We start from the raw sequence: 12176 nt of genomic DNA on the forward strand, positions 1-12176 counted from the left end.
CGCAAAATTCAGATGAGGGAAAATGTCAAAGAAAGGCTGTCATTCAGAAAGTGGGAATGCGAATGTGATAGCTAACAGAGCATGAAGCTCTTAATCTCAGGGTTGGGTTCAAACCCCACATTGGATGAAAGTTTCCTGCATTACAGGGGGTTGGACGAGATCCATTTCAACTCTACGGTTCTTTGATAAAGTGGGAGTTAATGTTTTTGTTTGTTGTGTAATGTTGTGTTTTTATATTGTAAACTACACTGCGATTCTCAAATGAAGGGCGGTATAAGTAAATTAACAGCAGCAGCAATTATATTTATTTATTGAATATATCTACCGCCCTTGGTTTGAGAATCACAGGGCAGTTTACAGCATCAAAATCTGGCTTTAAGTGTCAACTGAATCTGGATTCTGCTCCACCTCTGCTTGCTCTAAACTAGCATCATGGAGACACCTATTCCCCTTCCCAGCCTTTCCCTGGAGAGGACTGACAGTTAAAGCACTCTGGGAATTGTAGTTCTCCAAAAAGGGGCCTCCTGACACCTCTCAGCATCACCTCCACAAACTACAGTTCCCAGGATTCTCTGGGGGAAGCCATGTGCTTTAACTGTAGGGTGTGACAACACAAGAGCATCAGAAGAGCTGGTTGGATCAGGTCCGTGGCCCACCTAGCCCAGCATCCTGTTCTCTTGGTGGCCAACCAGGTGCCCTAATGGGGAAACCAGCAAGCAGGATGTGAGCATCACTCTCCCCTCCTGGGGTTTCCAGAATCTGGTATGCAGAAGTATCCCTGCCTCCGACTGTGGAGACAGAGCACAGCCATCCTAGCCAGCAGCCATCAACAGCCCTCTCCTCCCCCCCCCCCACAATTTGCTTCATCCTCTTTTAAAGCCGTCCTAGTTGGTGGCCATCATTGCTTCCTGTGGGAGGGAGTTCCATAGTCCAACTCTTCGCTGTGTGAAGAAGGACTTTCTTTGGTCTGCCCTGAACTTTCCAATATTCCGCTTCACTGATGCCCTGAGCTGTCTTCAGAGTAGACCCTTTGAAAGTAATAAACATAAGTTGGCCCCATCTATTAGTTTCAACGGTTCTACTCTTAGGAGGGCTAGCAGTGGCAACTAACCTGCGTGTTGTATGCGTGTTGGCTGAGACTGAATTTTCTCTGTGCAACCCATTTCTTCAAAGACTGTGGGCTGACACTGCTTTAAATGCAGATGGCGTCGGGACGCCGCCTGCTATTGGATCTGCCACTGCCCGTCATTGGTTCTGGTCCCGCCTGCCGCTGGGGCTGCCTGCTTCCCACCCTACTAGCCCCAATGGGCACCAGCAGCCACCGGCTCCAGAACAGAACGGAGCACATTGGCAGAGGAAATAGTGCGCCAGAGGAATCTCTCCTGGAGGTATGCAAAGATCTCCCTGAGATACACTTGAGGCGCACCACACTGGCCGGCCTGCTTGTTTCAGAGCTCCAATGACAGGCTGCCAGGACCATCTCACTCCCTATTGCAGGCAAAGACATTGCAACACTTAATTGTACAGGAGGATGGAGTTAGGCTGGCCGGCCTGCTAGGCATGTCCTGTTTCCCAGTGCTGTGGTGTGGATCCATGATTACACACACACACCTCAGCCCCGTGATAATTTTTACTTATTTATTTTCCATTTTATAATATACATTCACATCATAACACTCCTCTGTAGAGCCTGCCAACTTCCTTCCTCCCACCTCATGGCTTTCAAAATTAATCTTTTTATCATTGCATTTTGCACGTTTTTCCAATTCTCATTGCATACATTATGGAATGACTCGAAATTTAAATAAATATAGAAAGGTAGAAAATTTCTCATTACAAGTCTTCAAACAACCCTGCCCGTGATGTTAATTGCTTACAATAACCTTTCAGAGATCGTATCAATTTGCTCCAGTCCTTTTGGAATGCTTGATCTTGCTGGTTTCGGATTCTTCCTGCCAGCTTTGCCAATTCTGCAAAGTCCATCATCTTCAGCTGCCCCTCTTCTTTCCTTGGTACTTCTTGTTATTTCCATTTTGGGGCTAAAAGAATTCTTGCCGCAGTTGTTGCACACATAAACAATCTTTTATCTTCCCTTGGGATCTCTTCAGCCACTATACCCAATAAAAAGGCTTCTGGTTTTTTTTTAACAAAAGAGTTTTTAAACATTTTCTTTAACTCATTATATATCTTTTCCCAGAAAGCCTTTACCTCTTTACAAGTCCACCACATGCGGTAAAAGATACCTTCCTTTTCTTTACATTTCCAGCACTCATTAGTTCTTGTCTTACACATTTTGGCAAGTTTAGCTGGTGTTAAATACCATCTATACATCATTTTGACAACATTTTCTTTAAGGGCACTGCATGCAGAAAAATTTATACCTTCCCGCAGCATTACTGTTAAAGCTGTTAGTATGAAGCAGAAACCGCATCAAAGAAAAGGAAAGATGTAACTAGCCTCTCCTGGATTATTTGTCTGCTTTCTCCGGCTTCTGTTATTGCTGCCCCTGCTGCTACCAACTCAAAAGGCACGTTACCACGCCATTCACTTGAGTCAGTTAGCCTGGCACTCGTAGAGATGACCTGTGAAAAGGATTGAGGGGTCTTAGTGGACCACAAAGGTAACATGCGGCAACAGTGTGATGCAGCAGCAAAAAAAGCAAATTCAATTCTAGGCTGCATCAAGAGAAGTATCACTCTGTTCTGCCTTGGTCAGGCCCTGCCTGGAGTGCTGTGTCCACTTCTGGTCACCCCAGTTAAAAAATGACATTTGCAAGCTGGCAGGTGTGCAGAGGAGGGCGACCAAGATGATCAAGAGCCAGGAAGCGAAGCCTGATGAGGAACGGTTGAAGGCGCTGGGTATGTTTAGCCTGGACAAGAGGAGACTGAGAAGGAATGTAAGAGCCATCTTCAAATATCTCAAGGGCTGTTGCATGGAAGAGGGAGAACGCTTGTTTTCTCCTGCTCTGGAGGGTAGGACTCGAACCCATGGCTTCAAGTTGCAATAAAGGATTTTCTGACTAAACACCAGGAAGAAATTTCAACAGTTCAACAATGGAACAATCTCCCTTGGAAGGTGGTGGACTCTTCTTCCTTGGAGGTTTTTAAGCAGAGATTGTCTGGGAGTCTTCAGCTATGCTTCCTGCAATTGCAGGGGGTTGGACTAGATGACCCTCAGGGGTCTCTTCCAACTCCACGATTCTATGAAATCACCAGGGATGTTCTGGGCACGTGTGGAATTCAAAAGGTGGAGCCTTTCACACCACCAGGCAGGAATACAAACTTTGTGGGCCAAACCTGCCGCAATCTGGATCTGATGGAGATCAGAGACAAGATGTTTTGACTCAGGAATCCAGAGGCCAACCATTCCCCCACCTCGCCCTCCTGGGCCAGTCCCCACCCAGCTGCTGACTCAACCCCTCAGCCCCACCCTGGAAGGCTCAAAGGTGCCGCACGAAGCCTCCTCCTCCTCCTCCTCTTCTGAGGTCAGGCAGAGCCTGTGTTGCTGTGGGTGCAAAAAAGGGAATCCGCCGTGGTTTGTTTTGTGGCTGCCCTCGAAGCTGTTATCTCTCCCGCCATGGAGCCACCCTTGCTGATCCCACAAGGCTGTCTGCCTGGTTCTCCAGCCACACTCTTGGCTAGAGAGACAGTGTGGTGTAGTGGTTAGAGGGTCAGACTAAGGCCTGGGAAGAGAGCAGGGTTCGAATCCTCCCGCTCAGCCACAAAGCTCTCACTGGGTGACCCTGGCCCAAGTTGTTGCCTCTCCACCTGACCTGCCTCACAGGGCTGTTGGAGGGATTAAAGGATGAGGAGAAGAATTATGTATTTTGTTGGAAGCCGCCCAGAGTGGCTGGGGAAGCCCGGCCAGATGGGTGGGGTATAAATTTATTATTATTATTATTATTATTATTATTATTATTATTATTATTATTATTATTTGCAATAAATGAGGAAATGAGATGCAGCTTGATGGTGGTGGTACCATCTAGAATCAGAGGATTGTGGAGATGGAAAGGGCCCCCCAGGGTATCCCAGCTAAAGAATCCCTAGGCCTGGTGTGGAGGTGATTTGGGGTCCTATCCCAACGCTCTGGCTCTTCCTTGAACCAAGAGGCATCGGAGTGAATCCCAGAAGGAAGGGAGGGAGGGGGTTGGCAAGAGGATGATTTAGTGCTTTGGGGAAGGGGGGGGGAGAAGGGGGGAGATCAGAAACACCGGTGTCAACCTGGGATCACGCAGCTCCTCGGAGGCATGTAGCGCAGAGGATGAATTACGAATTGGGGATCATCCAAACAGTGAAAGTTGATCTCAGCCTCCGGGGACACGGGAGGGAGGCCTGTGCAGGAGCAGCAGCAGCAGCAGCACCTGGCATCCAGCACAGCGGCGGTGCAAGATGCGCGAGCGGCCATGCGCCGCCAAAGAGGTGTCGCCAGAATAGCGGCCCTCGGGAATCCAAGAGGGAGAACGAAACGGGGGCCGGCCCGGTTCAGGCCTGGCTCGCTGACGGGACCCGTCAGTCACGCAAGCGCAGGAGCTTGGCCACCATCGCCCCTCCAAGCCCTTTCCACTTTCCTTGGTTTTTTTCCAAGCAGGCATCTAATCCGAGGGGAAAGTGGCGATCGCCACGCACCATTTGCAGAGAGCGGCGGAGACACGGGGCTTGGGTGGTTGGTCAGGCGCAATCTCAGCCTTGGCTGCCACCCATCCGTCCCGCTAGAAACTCAAGCAGCCGTGCCTTTGCTTCCCTAAGTGGGGTTGCGCCTCCAAACCTCAAGGGCCTTGGCTGGGAAAAATACCGCCGTGCCATTAGATGGATCTATGGCGCAACCTCATTTGGAAGAGCTTGCGCCGTTCTGGTCGCCTTTGTACAAAAAGGAGACGCACTTTATGAGAGGTGCTGAGAAGGGGACCTAAAAATAAGCTAGCTATGCAGGCCAGCAATGGGTGGGGGGAGCTGTGATGCTGCTTGCCTTAAACCTTGGGGGTATGCTGCACCCATTGCTGGATCAGGCCAAAGGGGACCCACCGACTCCAGCATTCTGTTTTCATGGTGGCCAACTGGTCAGGTGCCTCTTTTGGGAAATCTGCAAGCAGGATTTGAGCACAAGAGCCCTCTCCCCTCCTGCAGTTTCCACACCAGCCACATGCAGTCGGTGGACTTAGGGGGGTGAGGCTGGTCCCCTAAATGTTCCGGCTAAATTAGAGTATTAAAGTATTAAAGCCTGGTGCCTCTTGCCCAAAGCCGAGGAAGCTTCTGCCCGGGATAGGAAGGGAGGCACGTTGCTCATGTGCGCAACAACAGGACATGGGGATGTCACACGTGTGTGACATCAGCCCCCACAATGGCCCTCGCAAGCTGGCACCTCTGGCAGCCCTAACTTGTTCCCCTACAAAATATTTCACCACGTGCCACTGTCCCAGATCGCTGTTCAGGAAGGTAGATGAGACCTACACATCTGGTTGTCCTTACCACAGTTCCATTGAGTTTTCTAGCATTCATGTCTGGGTTTTTCCCCCCTTTCCCTTTTCCTAATTTTAAGGCGGTGCCATCTTCTCTTATCAATTGCATAAATGGGTCATTAACTTGTTATTTACAAAGCTCTCATCCTTGCAAACAGGAGTGTGGAGATTGAAATGAAATAAGTTCCCTGTGGAAAACCCCGGAGCGTCAACTCTAGGCAAAGGAGAGAGGGGAGGGCCCTTTTGTGTTTTTGTCAGGGAGCAGAGAGAGATTCAAACTTGATGCATCCCAAACTGAACGTGTGAATGCAGCTGCCTGGTAACAGTTGCATTCCTCCAAACATTGTGGTGTGATTTTCCAACGAAGTGTGGGAGGGAAATGTGTGTTATTACAGGGAATAAGATAAAGGATGCATCTGGGGGAGCTTCTTTCAAAAATCCACATATTAAGTAAAATTGTGTGCATGTGTACATGATTGAGGAGAAATTTGCACAGAAAATGCTGATGAATCTCCATCTGGATTTTTGTTTCGAAAGGTTACAAGCAGATGTAGAAACCAAGCGAAACCAAGCTGCCCTATGGCCCCAAGAAATTTGGGGCACCCTCCTCGTGGGCCTTGTCAGTTTCCCCGCAACTTTTGCCCAGATTTTGCACCCAAAGGGTTTATCTCTGGAAGTTCCAGCCTCATCTATCAGTTTCGGATTAAACAAAGAGAGGCAGGGTTGTAAAAATGTTAAAAAGTCTCTTTTGTAGTTCAAAGGGGGTGGGGGGGTGGATGTTTTATCATGAGTAAATTCTGCTGAAATGTTTGCCGCCCAGGGGAATCAGCAACGGAAACCGGGTGTAAAAGCCCCTGGAGGTTCAGAGATTGTGAGGAAGGCATTCCAGGCGAAAGAAAAAAGTTTGCAGGTGCCTCTTGGGATTGTCAGAAGTGCCGGCTCCATCCTGCTCCCCTTCCAAGAGCAGTAAAGTAGCCGCCTTTTCATCCCAGGTTTCGCAAAGGAGAGATCAAAGTCGCCAGAGCCCAACTCTTCTTAAATGTCAGGAAGGAGGCAGTTTGGGAGAATTCATAGCCGCTTTTGTGGGCTTCTGCAGGTGGCAATGGTGGGCTTTTGGTCCGCTCTGGCTGGCTCTATTTATATGCTCTTGTATGGCGCTTTGATGGAAAGTGGATAGGAAAATCCTTTTATTCCGCTCTCACAAAGTTACAACGCAGAGTCACCCCCTGAAGATTCAGGACCGGGGAAAGAAAGACCTCCTTCCTGCAGAGAAGAAAGAGTTGGACTATGGAACTCCCTCCCACAGGAGGCAGTGATAGCCACCAACCTGGGTGGCTTTAAAAGGGAATTGGACCAATTCATGGAGGAGGAGATGAGCATTGATGGCTCTGCTCTGCCTCCCCAGTTGGAGGAAGCAATGCTTCTGTATTTCAGTTACTGGGAACCCCAGGAGGGGAGAGGGCTCTTGTGCTTGGGTCCTCCTTGGGGACTTTCCGTTGGGGCACGTGGCTTGCCTCTGTGAAGTGGCCAATGGCCTGATCCAGCAAGGCTCTCCTTATGGAACCTCCATTCCCAGAGGCAGTCTATCTCGAGTCCTAGGTACTGACAGGCATTTGGCTACTGTAAGAACAGGATGTTGGACCAGATGGGCCATGGGCCTGATCCAGCAGGCTCTTCTTACCTCCTGAACCCACCATCTGGCAGATGAACAACTTAATGAAAATTCACCCCGTTGTCCCATCAAAACCAAGAGGACCGGCAACAGCTACCCTCTTGATTTCAAGGAGACGGAAGCCCAGCTCCTTTCCTTGGGATCAGATGCACCAAAGTGCATCCTATTGTGAAGCTCAGAAAGTCTCCAATTCATCTGAGGTCATGTATTTATTTCCCCTCCTGGTTGTTTTTCTGTTGAAACAGGATTCTTGGCTGGCGTCGGTGATGGTTTCACTGCTCCAAGACCAATCTAGCATTACCTTTTCGCCTTCGGATTCTTTGGACAGCAACCCACGCGGCGACCGGATGCAGACCCATGACAACTCGGGGTCCCCCATCCAGCAGGTGAGAACCCTAGAAGGGACCCCCGGGGGCCATTTAGTCCAGCCCCCTGCAACGCAGATGAGAATGGCCATGCGTTTCCTTCCAGAAGAGGTGTTCCCAGCCTGCCTGACCATTGGGGCCACCCTGGGTGATGGGAGCTGGAGTCTGTTGGCATCACGTAATGAGGCAGTGTTGCCTAGTGGTTAGAGTGTCAGACTAGAACCCAGGAGAGACCAGGGTTCAAATCCCCCGCTCAGCCATGAAGCTCACCTGATTGTTGCGAGGATAAAATGGAAGGGACCCCAAGGCTCATCTAGCCCAACCTCCTGCAAGTCGGGAATCTCCCCTAGATCTAGGGGATGTCTTGTCTGTGGAGTTTATGGTGTGCTCACCATAGACTTTGACTTACTTATCTTGCAGGGATGGTTGGGAATAGTGCCCAGCTGGGTTTGGGTTTGTGGCGGGGATAGACGGGATGAGGAGTTATTGCCTGGGTAGGCTGAGATGCCGCTGGGGATACAACCTGGGACCTTCTACCTGCCAGGCATCTGCTCTCCCAGTGAACTAACCCTCCTCAAACGTGTTTGGTAGCTTTCAGGCAGGGGCGTCGCAAGGGGGGTGCGGAGGGTGTGCCCCCCCTGGGTCATGGCTGGGAGGGGGTGACAAAATCCTCCTGGTGGGTCGGCATGGCAGCACTCGCACCCCCAGCAGGTGGATTTTTGCGATTGGCGCGATCGCCGTGGTGAAAATCTGCCTGCCGATTGTGCAAATACGCCCGGCAATCAGTCCGGCACCCCCCTGCGGGCGGCATTCACCCCCCCCCTGCGCTTGCATCCCTGGTGGGCAGTTCTATGCGATCGGCATTTGGATTTTCATGAGCGGTGGTCAGTGCTGGCACCCCGGCGGGCATTGCTCGCACCCCCATCTAGCAGTGCGGACATGGTTTTATGTGATCGCCAGTCGGATTTGCGTGATCTGCAGGTGTATCTGTCTAGCGGCCTCCCTAAAAAAAGCTCAACGACTTTGGGCAATGTTCCCAAAAATTGCAATGTGGAGGGGCTGACCCCCAAAAATTGCACCGGGTACCACCTAACCTTGCTATGCCTCTGCTTTCAGGAGACCCCGGGCTTCTGCTGCCCGTCATATGATGGCGATGCCCGGACCGAGAGGGCACACTCGGAGTCCTCCCCGAGCTCCAGCACCTCCTCCCCGCCCCCCGAACACACCTACGGGAGGTTCTCCGCTGGCCAAGGTGCCCCAGCTCAGCAGGAAGCCTTCAAGGTCCCTTCCGGCCCTGGTGCAGAGAAGTTCAGGCGCTACAGCTACGAGGAGAGCGCGGCAGGCACCTGCGGCCGGTTCAGGAGCAACCTCCGCAACACCCCTTTCCACCCTTACAAGAGGCAGTTCCCAGAGGAGACCTTCCCAGAAGCTCAGCAGGCCCTGGCCATGGACGGACACCTGTTCAAGGCAGCAAGCATGGACGGCTTTGAGGAGATGTGTGGGCCCACCATGACCAGGCAGGCGGAGATGTATCTGGCACACCTTCCCAGCCTCTCCTCTGAGCCGGCCTGGTGCAACGGCCTGCAGTATGGCAACCCCGGGCAGGAACATCACCCCCAGGCAATGGTGAGTTGGGCTAACTCTAATAAAATGGCGGCAGTCCTTGGGAGGTGGGTTCGAATGAGGTGATGCTAGGGGGTCCCCTCTCTACGGTTCTATGACTCCATGACCTCAGAAGGTGGTGGACTCTCCTTCCTGGGAGGTTTTGAAGCAGAGGTTGGGTGGCTACCGGTCAGGGATTCTTCAGCTGTGATTCCTGCATTGCAGGGGGTTGGACTGGATGACCCTCAGGGTCCCTTCTGGCTCGGAAATTCTACAATTATTATGTCCACCAAAATGATCAATGGGATGGGGAAAGGGCTGCAGCATTTAAGGCTTTTTAAGAGTCGAGGAAGACGCAAGATGATAGCTGGCACCCGTCTGTCTCGGCAGATAATGGAGGAGTGTGCCTTGGGGGGGGGGTGAAGTCGAAGCGTCAGAGAGTTGCAGTGCATGGTAGAGGTATAGGAAATCATGCAGGCCGTGAAGAAAGTGCATAGCTCAATGGAGATGTCAGTGCCGTGTGCGGCAGCTGTGAAAAATGCAAACGCCGTGCTATGGATCATTAGGAAAGGCATTGGAAACAAAAGTGGCAATATCATAATACAAATCTCTGGTGCGATCAGATTTTGAATTCTGTGCCCTGGATATTGTAGAGCTGGAAAGGGTCAGGAAAGGGCCAAATGATCAAGGGGAGGGAGGGAGGGAGGGACTCCCCTATCACTGCATTTGGGACTTTTCAGTTTAGAGAAGTAGTGATTAAGAGGCGACATGATTTAAGTTTAAAGAATGATAAACTTGGCCTGGAAAGAGTGGATAGAGAGAAGTTAATCTCCCTCTCCCATAACACTAGAATTCCTGGACATCCCATGAAGCTGAATGCTGGGAGGTCCAGGAGAGACGAAAGGGAAGTCTTCCTTCACGCAAAGGTAAACTGCGGAACTCCCTGCTGCTGCAGGAGACAGTGACGGCCACCAACTTTGAAAGAGGCTTAGGCAAATTCATGGAGGAGGAGGAGAGGGCTCTGTTCTGCTTCCACGGTCAGCAGCAGCAACGCTTCTGAATACCAATTTCTGGAAGCCTCCGGAAAGGAGAGGGTTTGAATCCTGAAGGCAGGTTGCTCAAAACGGGCATCTGGTTGACCACCGTGAGAGCAGGAGGCTGGACTAGGGAGGTTGCCACTGGCCTGATCCAGCAGGCTTCTCTTCTGGACACCTTAGGCGTCCAAAGCTGTTTCAAGGAGATCACCCCCGAAAGCGGCACATATACAGTACACACTCCTCTACAGACCAGCCAAAGAAAAGAGAGGAAAAGAGATGCGTTATACCCATTAATTAAGACATTTTAAAATCACTTGCTGCCTTAATTAGAGGTGTAACAGTCACAAGGTCTCCTGGCTGGCAAGACGCACTCTGGAGTTGCACAGGATTGCAAAGGAGTCGCCAACTGCCAAGCCTTCTCTGTACAGTACATTCCGGCTGCAACCGCAGCTGAACCAGTGCGAAAGGTGTTCCTTAGAGCCACCGTTGAGCCCGATGGCCCTTTTCCAGCTACCAATCTCTGGGCTCCTCCACCCTCCCGCTTGCCCCATCCATGCCTAGAAAGCAGGAGTCCCTTTGCCCAATGCTTTTTCAGGTGTGCATCCAAGCGGTTTTGCCTTTGGAAAACTTGGCAGATGGAAACAAGTTTTAATGTGCAGAAAACCCAATTGCCGTTTGTTTCCCCCCACCAGGAGGTGTTGACAGCCACTTGCTTGGATGGCTTTAAAAGAGGGGTGTTGTCAGTGGCTGCTGGTGGGGATGGCTGCACTCTGCCTCTGAATGCCAGTTTCTGGGAATCGAGGGAAGGAAGAGGGCTCTTGTGGTCTTTGTTTGGGGGCACCTGGGTGGCCCCAGATGAGGACAGGAAGCTGGACTAGGGGGTCCCCCTCTGGCCTCATCCAACTGCTACATGCTCCTGACCCTGTCATTGTTGCATGCCACCCCAATCTCTGAGCAGTGCGAGATTCTGGGGTTCCAGGCACTTACCCACCATTTGTGTTCCCTTCTGGAAACGAAGCAGAGCAGAGATTGTGCTGTCTTTATGGTAAATGTCTCTGAAGACGGTTTGGAAACTTCAGCTGGTGCAGAATTCGATGGCCAGCTTGCTCACCGGACCAAGACAGTCTGGGCATATTACACCGGCGATCCTGGTCTGACTGCACTGGCTACCGATTAGTTTCCGGGCCCAATTCAAAGTGCTGGTTTTGACCTATAAAGCCTTAAAAGGCTCAGGGCCGCAGTGCCCCAAGGACCGCCTCTTTCCAGATGAACCTGCCCAGACCCTGAGATCATCTTCTGAGGCCCTTCTTCGTGCGCCGCCTTCTCAAAAGGTTAGGAGGGTGGCAACACGAGAACGGGGCCTTCTCTGCAGTGGCTCCCCATCTGTGGAATGCTCTCCCTGAGGAAGTTCGCCTGGCGCCTTCATTATACACCTTTATGAGCCAGGCAAAAATGTTCCTTTTTAACCAGGCCTTTGGTTGATTTGATTGGCATCCTATGCCCTTTCAAAATGTGGCTGTTGTTTCTTTGGAGGGAGGGGCAGTTATTGGGCTGTCGTTTTTATTTTGATTACGTATTTTGTGGTTTTATATTTTGATTTTATTCTGTGAACTGCCCTAAGACCTCCTTGTGTCAGGTGGTATATAAATTCAATTATTATTATTATTATTATTATTATTATTATTATTATTATTATTATTATTTAATTAATTAATAATCATATGGTTTGTTTACACATATGTACAACCTGCGCCTGCAATGGAGGGGCTTCCAGCATTTAGGAAAGCTTTTAATGTTTGACGGACTATTCTATTTTAATACTTTGTTGGAAGCCGCCCAGAGTGGCTGGGGAAACCCAGCCAGATGGGCAGCGTATAAATAATTGTTTGTTTGTTTGTTTACTTACTTACTACACCCAAAAAAGGTCTTGATGCTCCCATAGCAGCAGTCAAACAGAAATCAAATATGGCTCTCTCTCCCGGTTGCTCTTTTGCTTCTGGGTGACATTCCTGCCCGTCCCTTTGCACGTCACCAGGAGGCTA

At 50.6% G+C, this 12176-nt stretch overlaps 1 protein-coding gene across 1 annotated transcript in view; it reads left to right on the forward strand.

The window, feature by feature from the left end:
* Nucleotides 1-12176, forward strand: part of FOXN1 (forkhead box N1) — a 43976-nt gene that overhangs the window by 14704 nt on the left and 17096 nt on the right. Inside the window, exons 2-3 of the mRNA XM_033172616.1 lie at nt 7376-7516; nt 8612-9121. Of these exons, the coding sequence (XP_033028507.1) occupies nt 7397-7516; nt 8612-9121 (630 nt within the window). The 5' untranslated portion in view covers nt 7376-7396. The remainder of the gene's footprint in view (nt 1-7375; nt 7517-8611; nt 9122-12176) is intronic.

The sequence above is a fragment of the Lacerta agilis genome, chromosome 15 (assembly GCF_009819535.1).
Source record: "Lacerta agilis isolate rLacAgi1 chromosome 15, rLacAgi1.pri, whole genome shotgun sequence".
NCBI lineage: Eukaryota > Metazoa > Chordata > Lepidosauria > Squamata > Lacertidae > Lacerta > Lacerta agilis.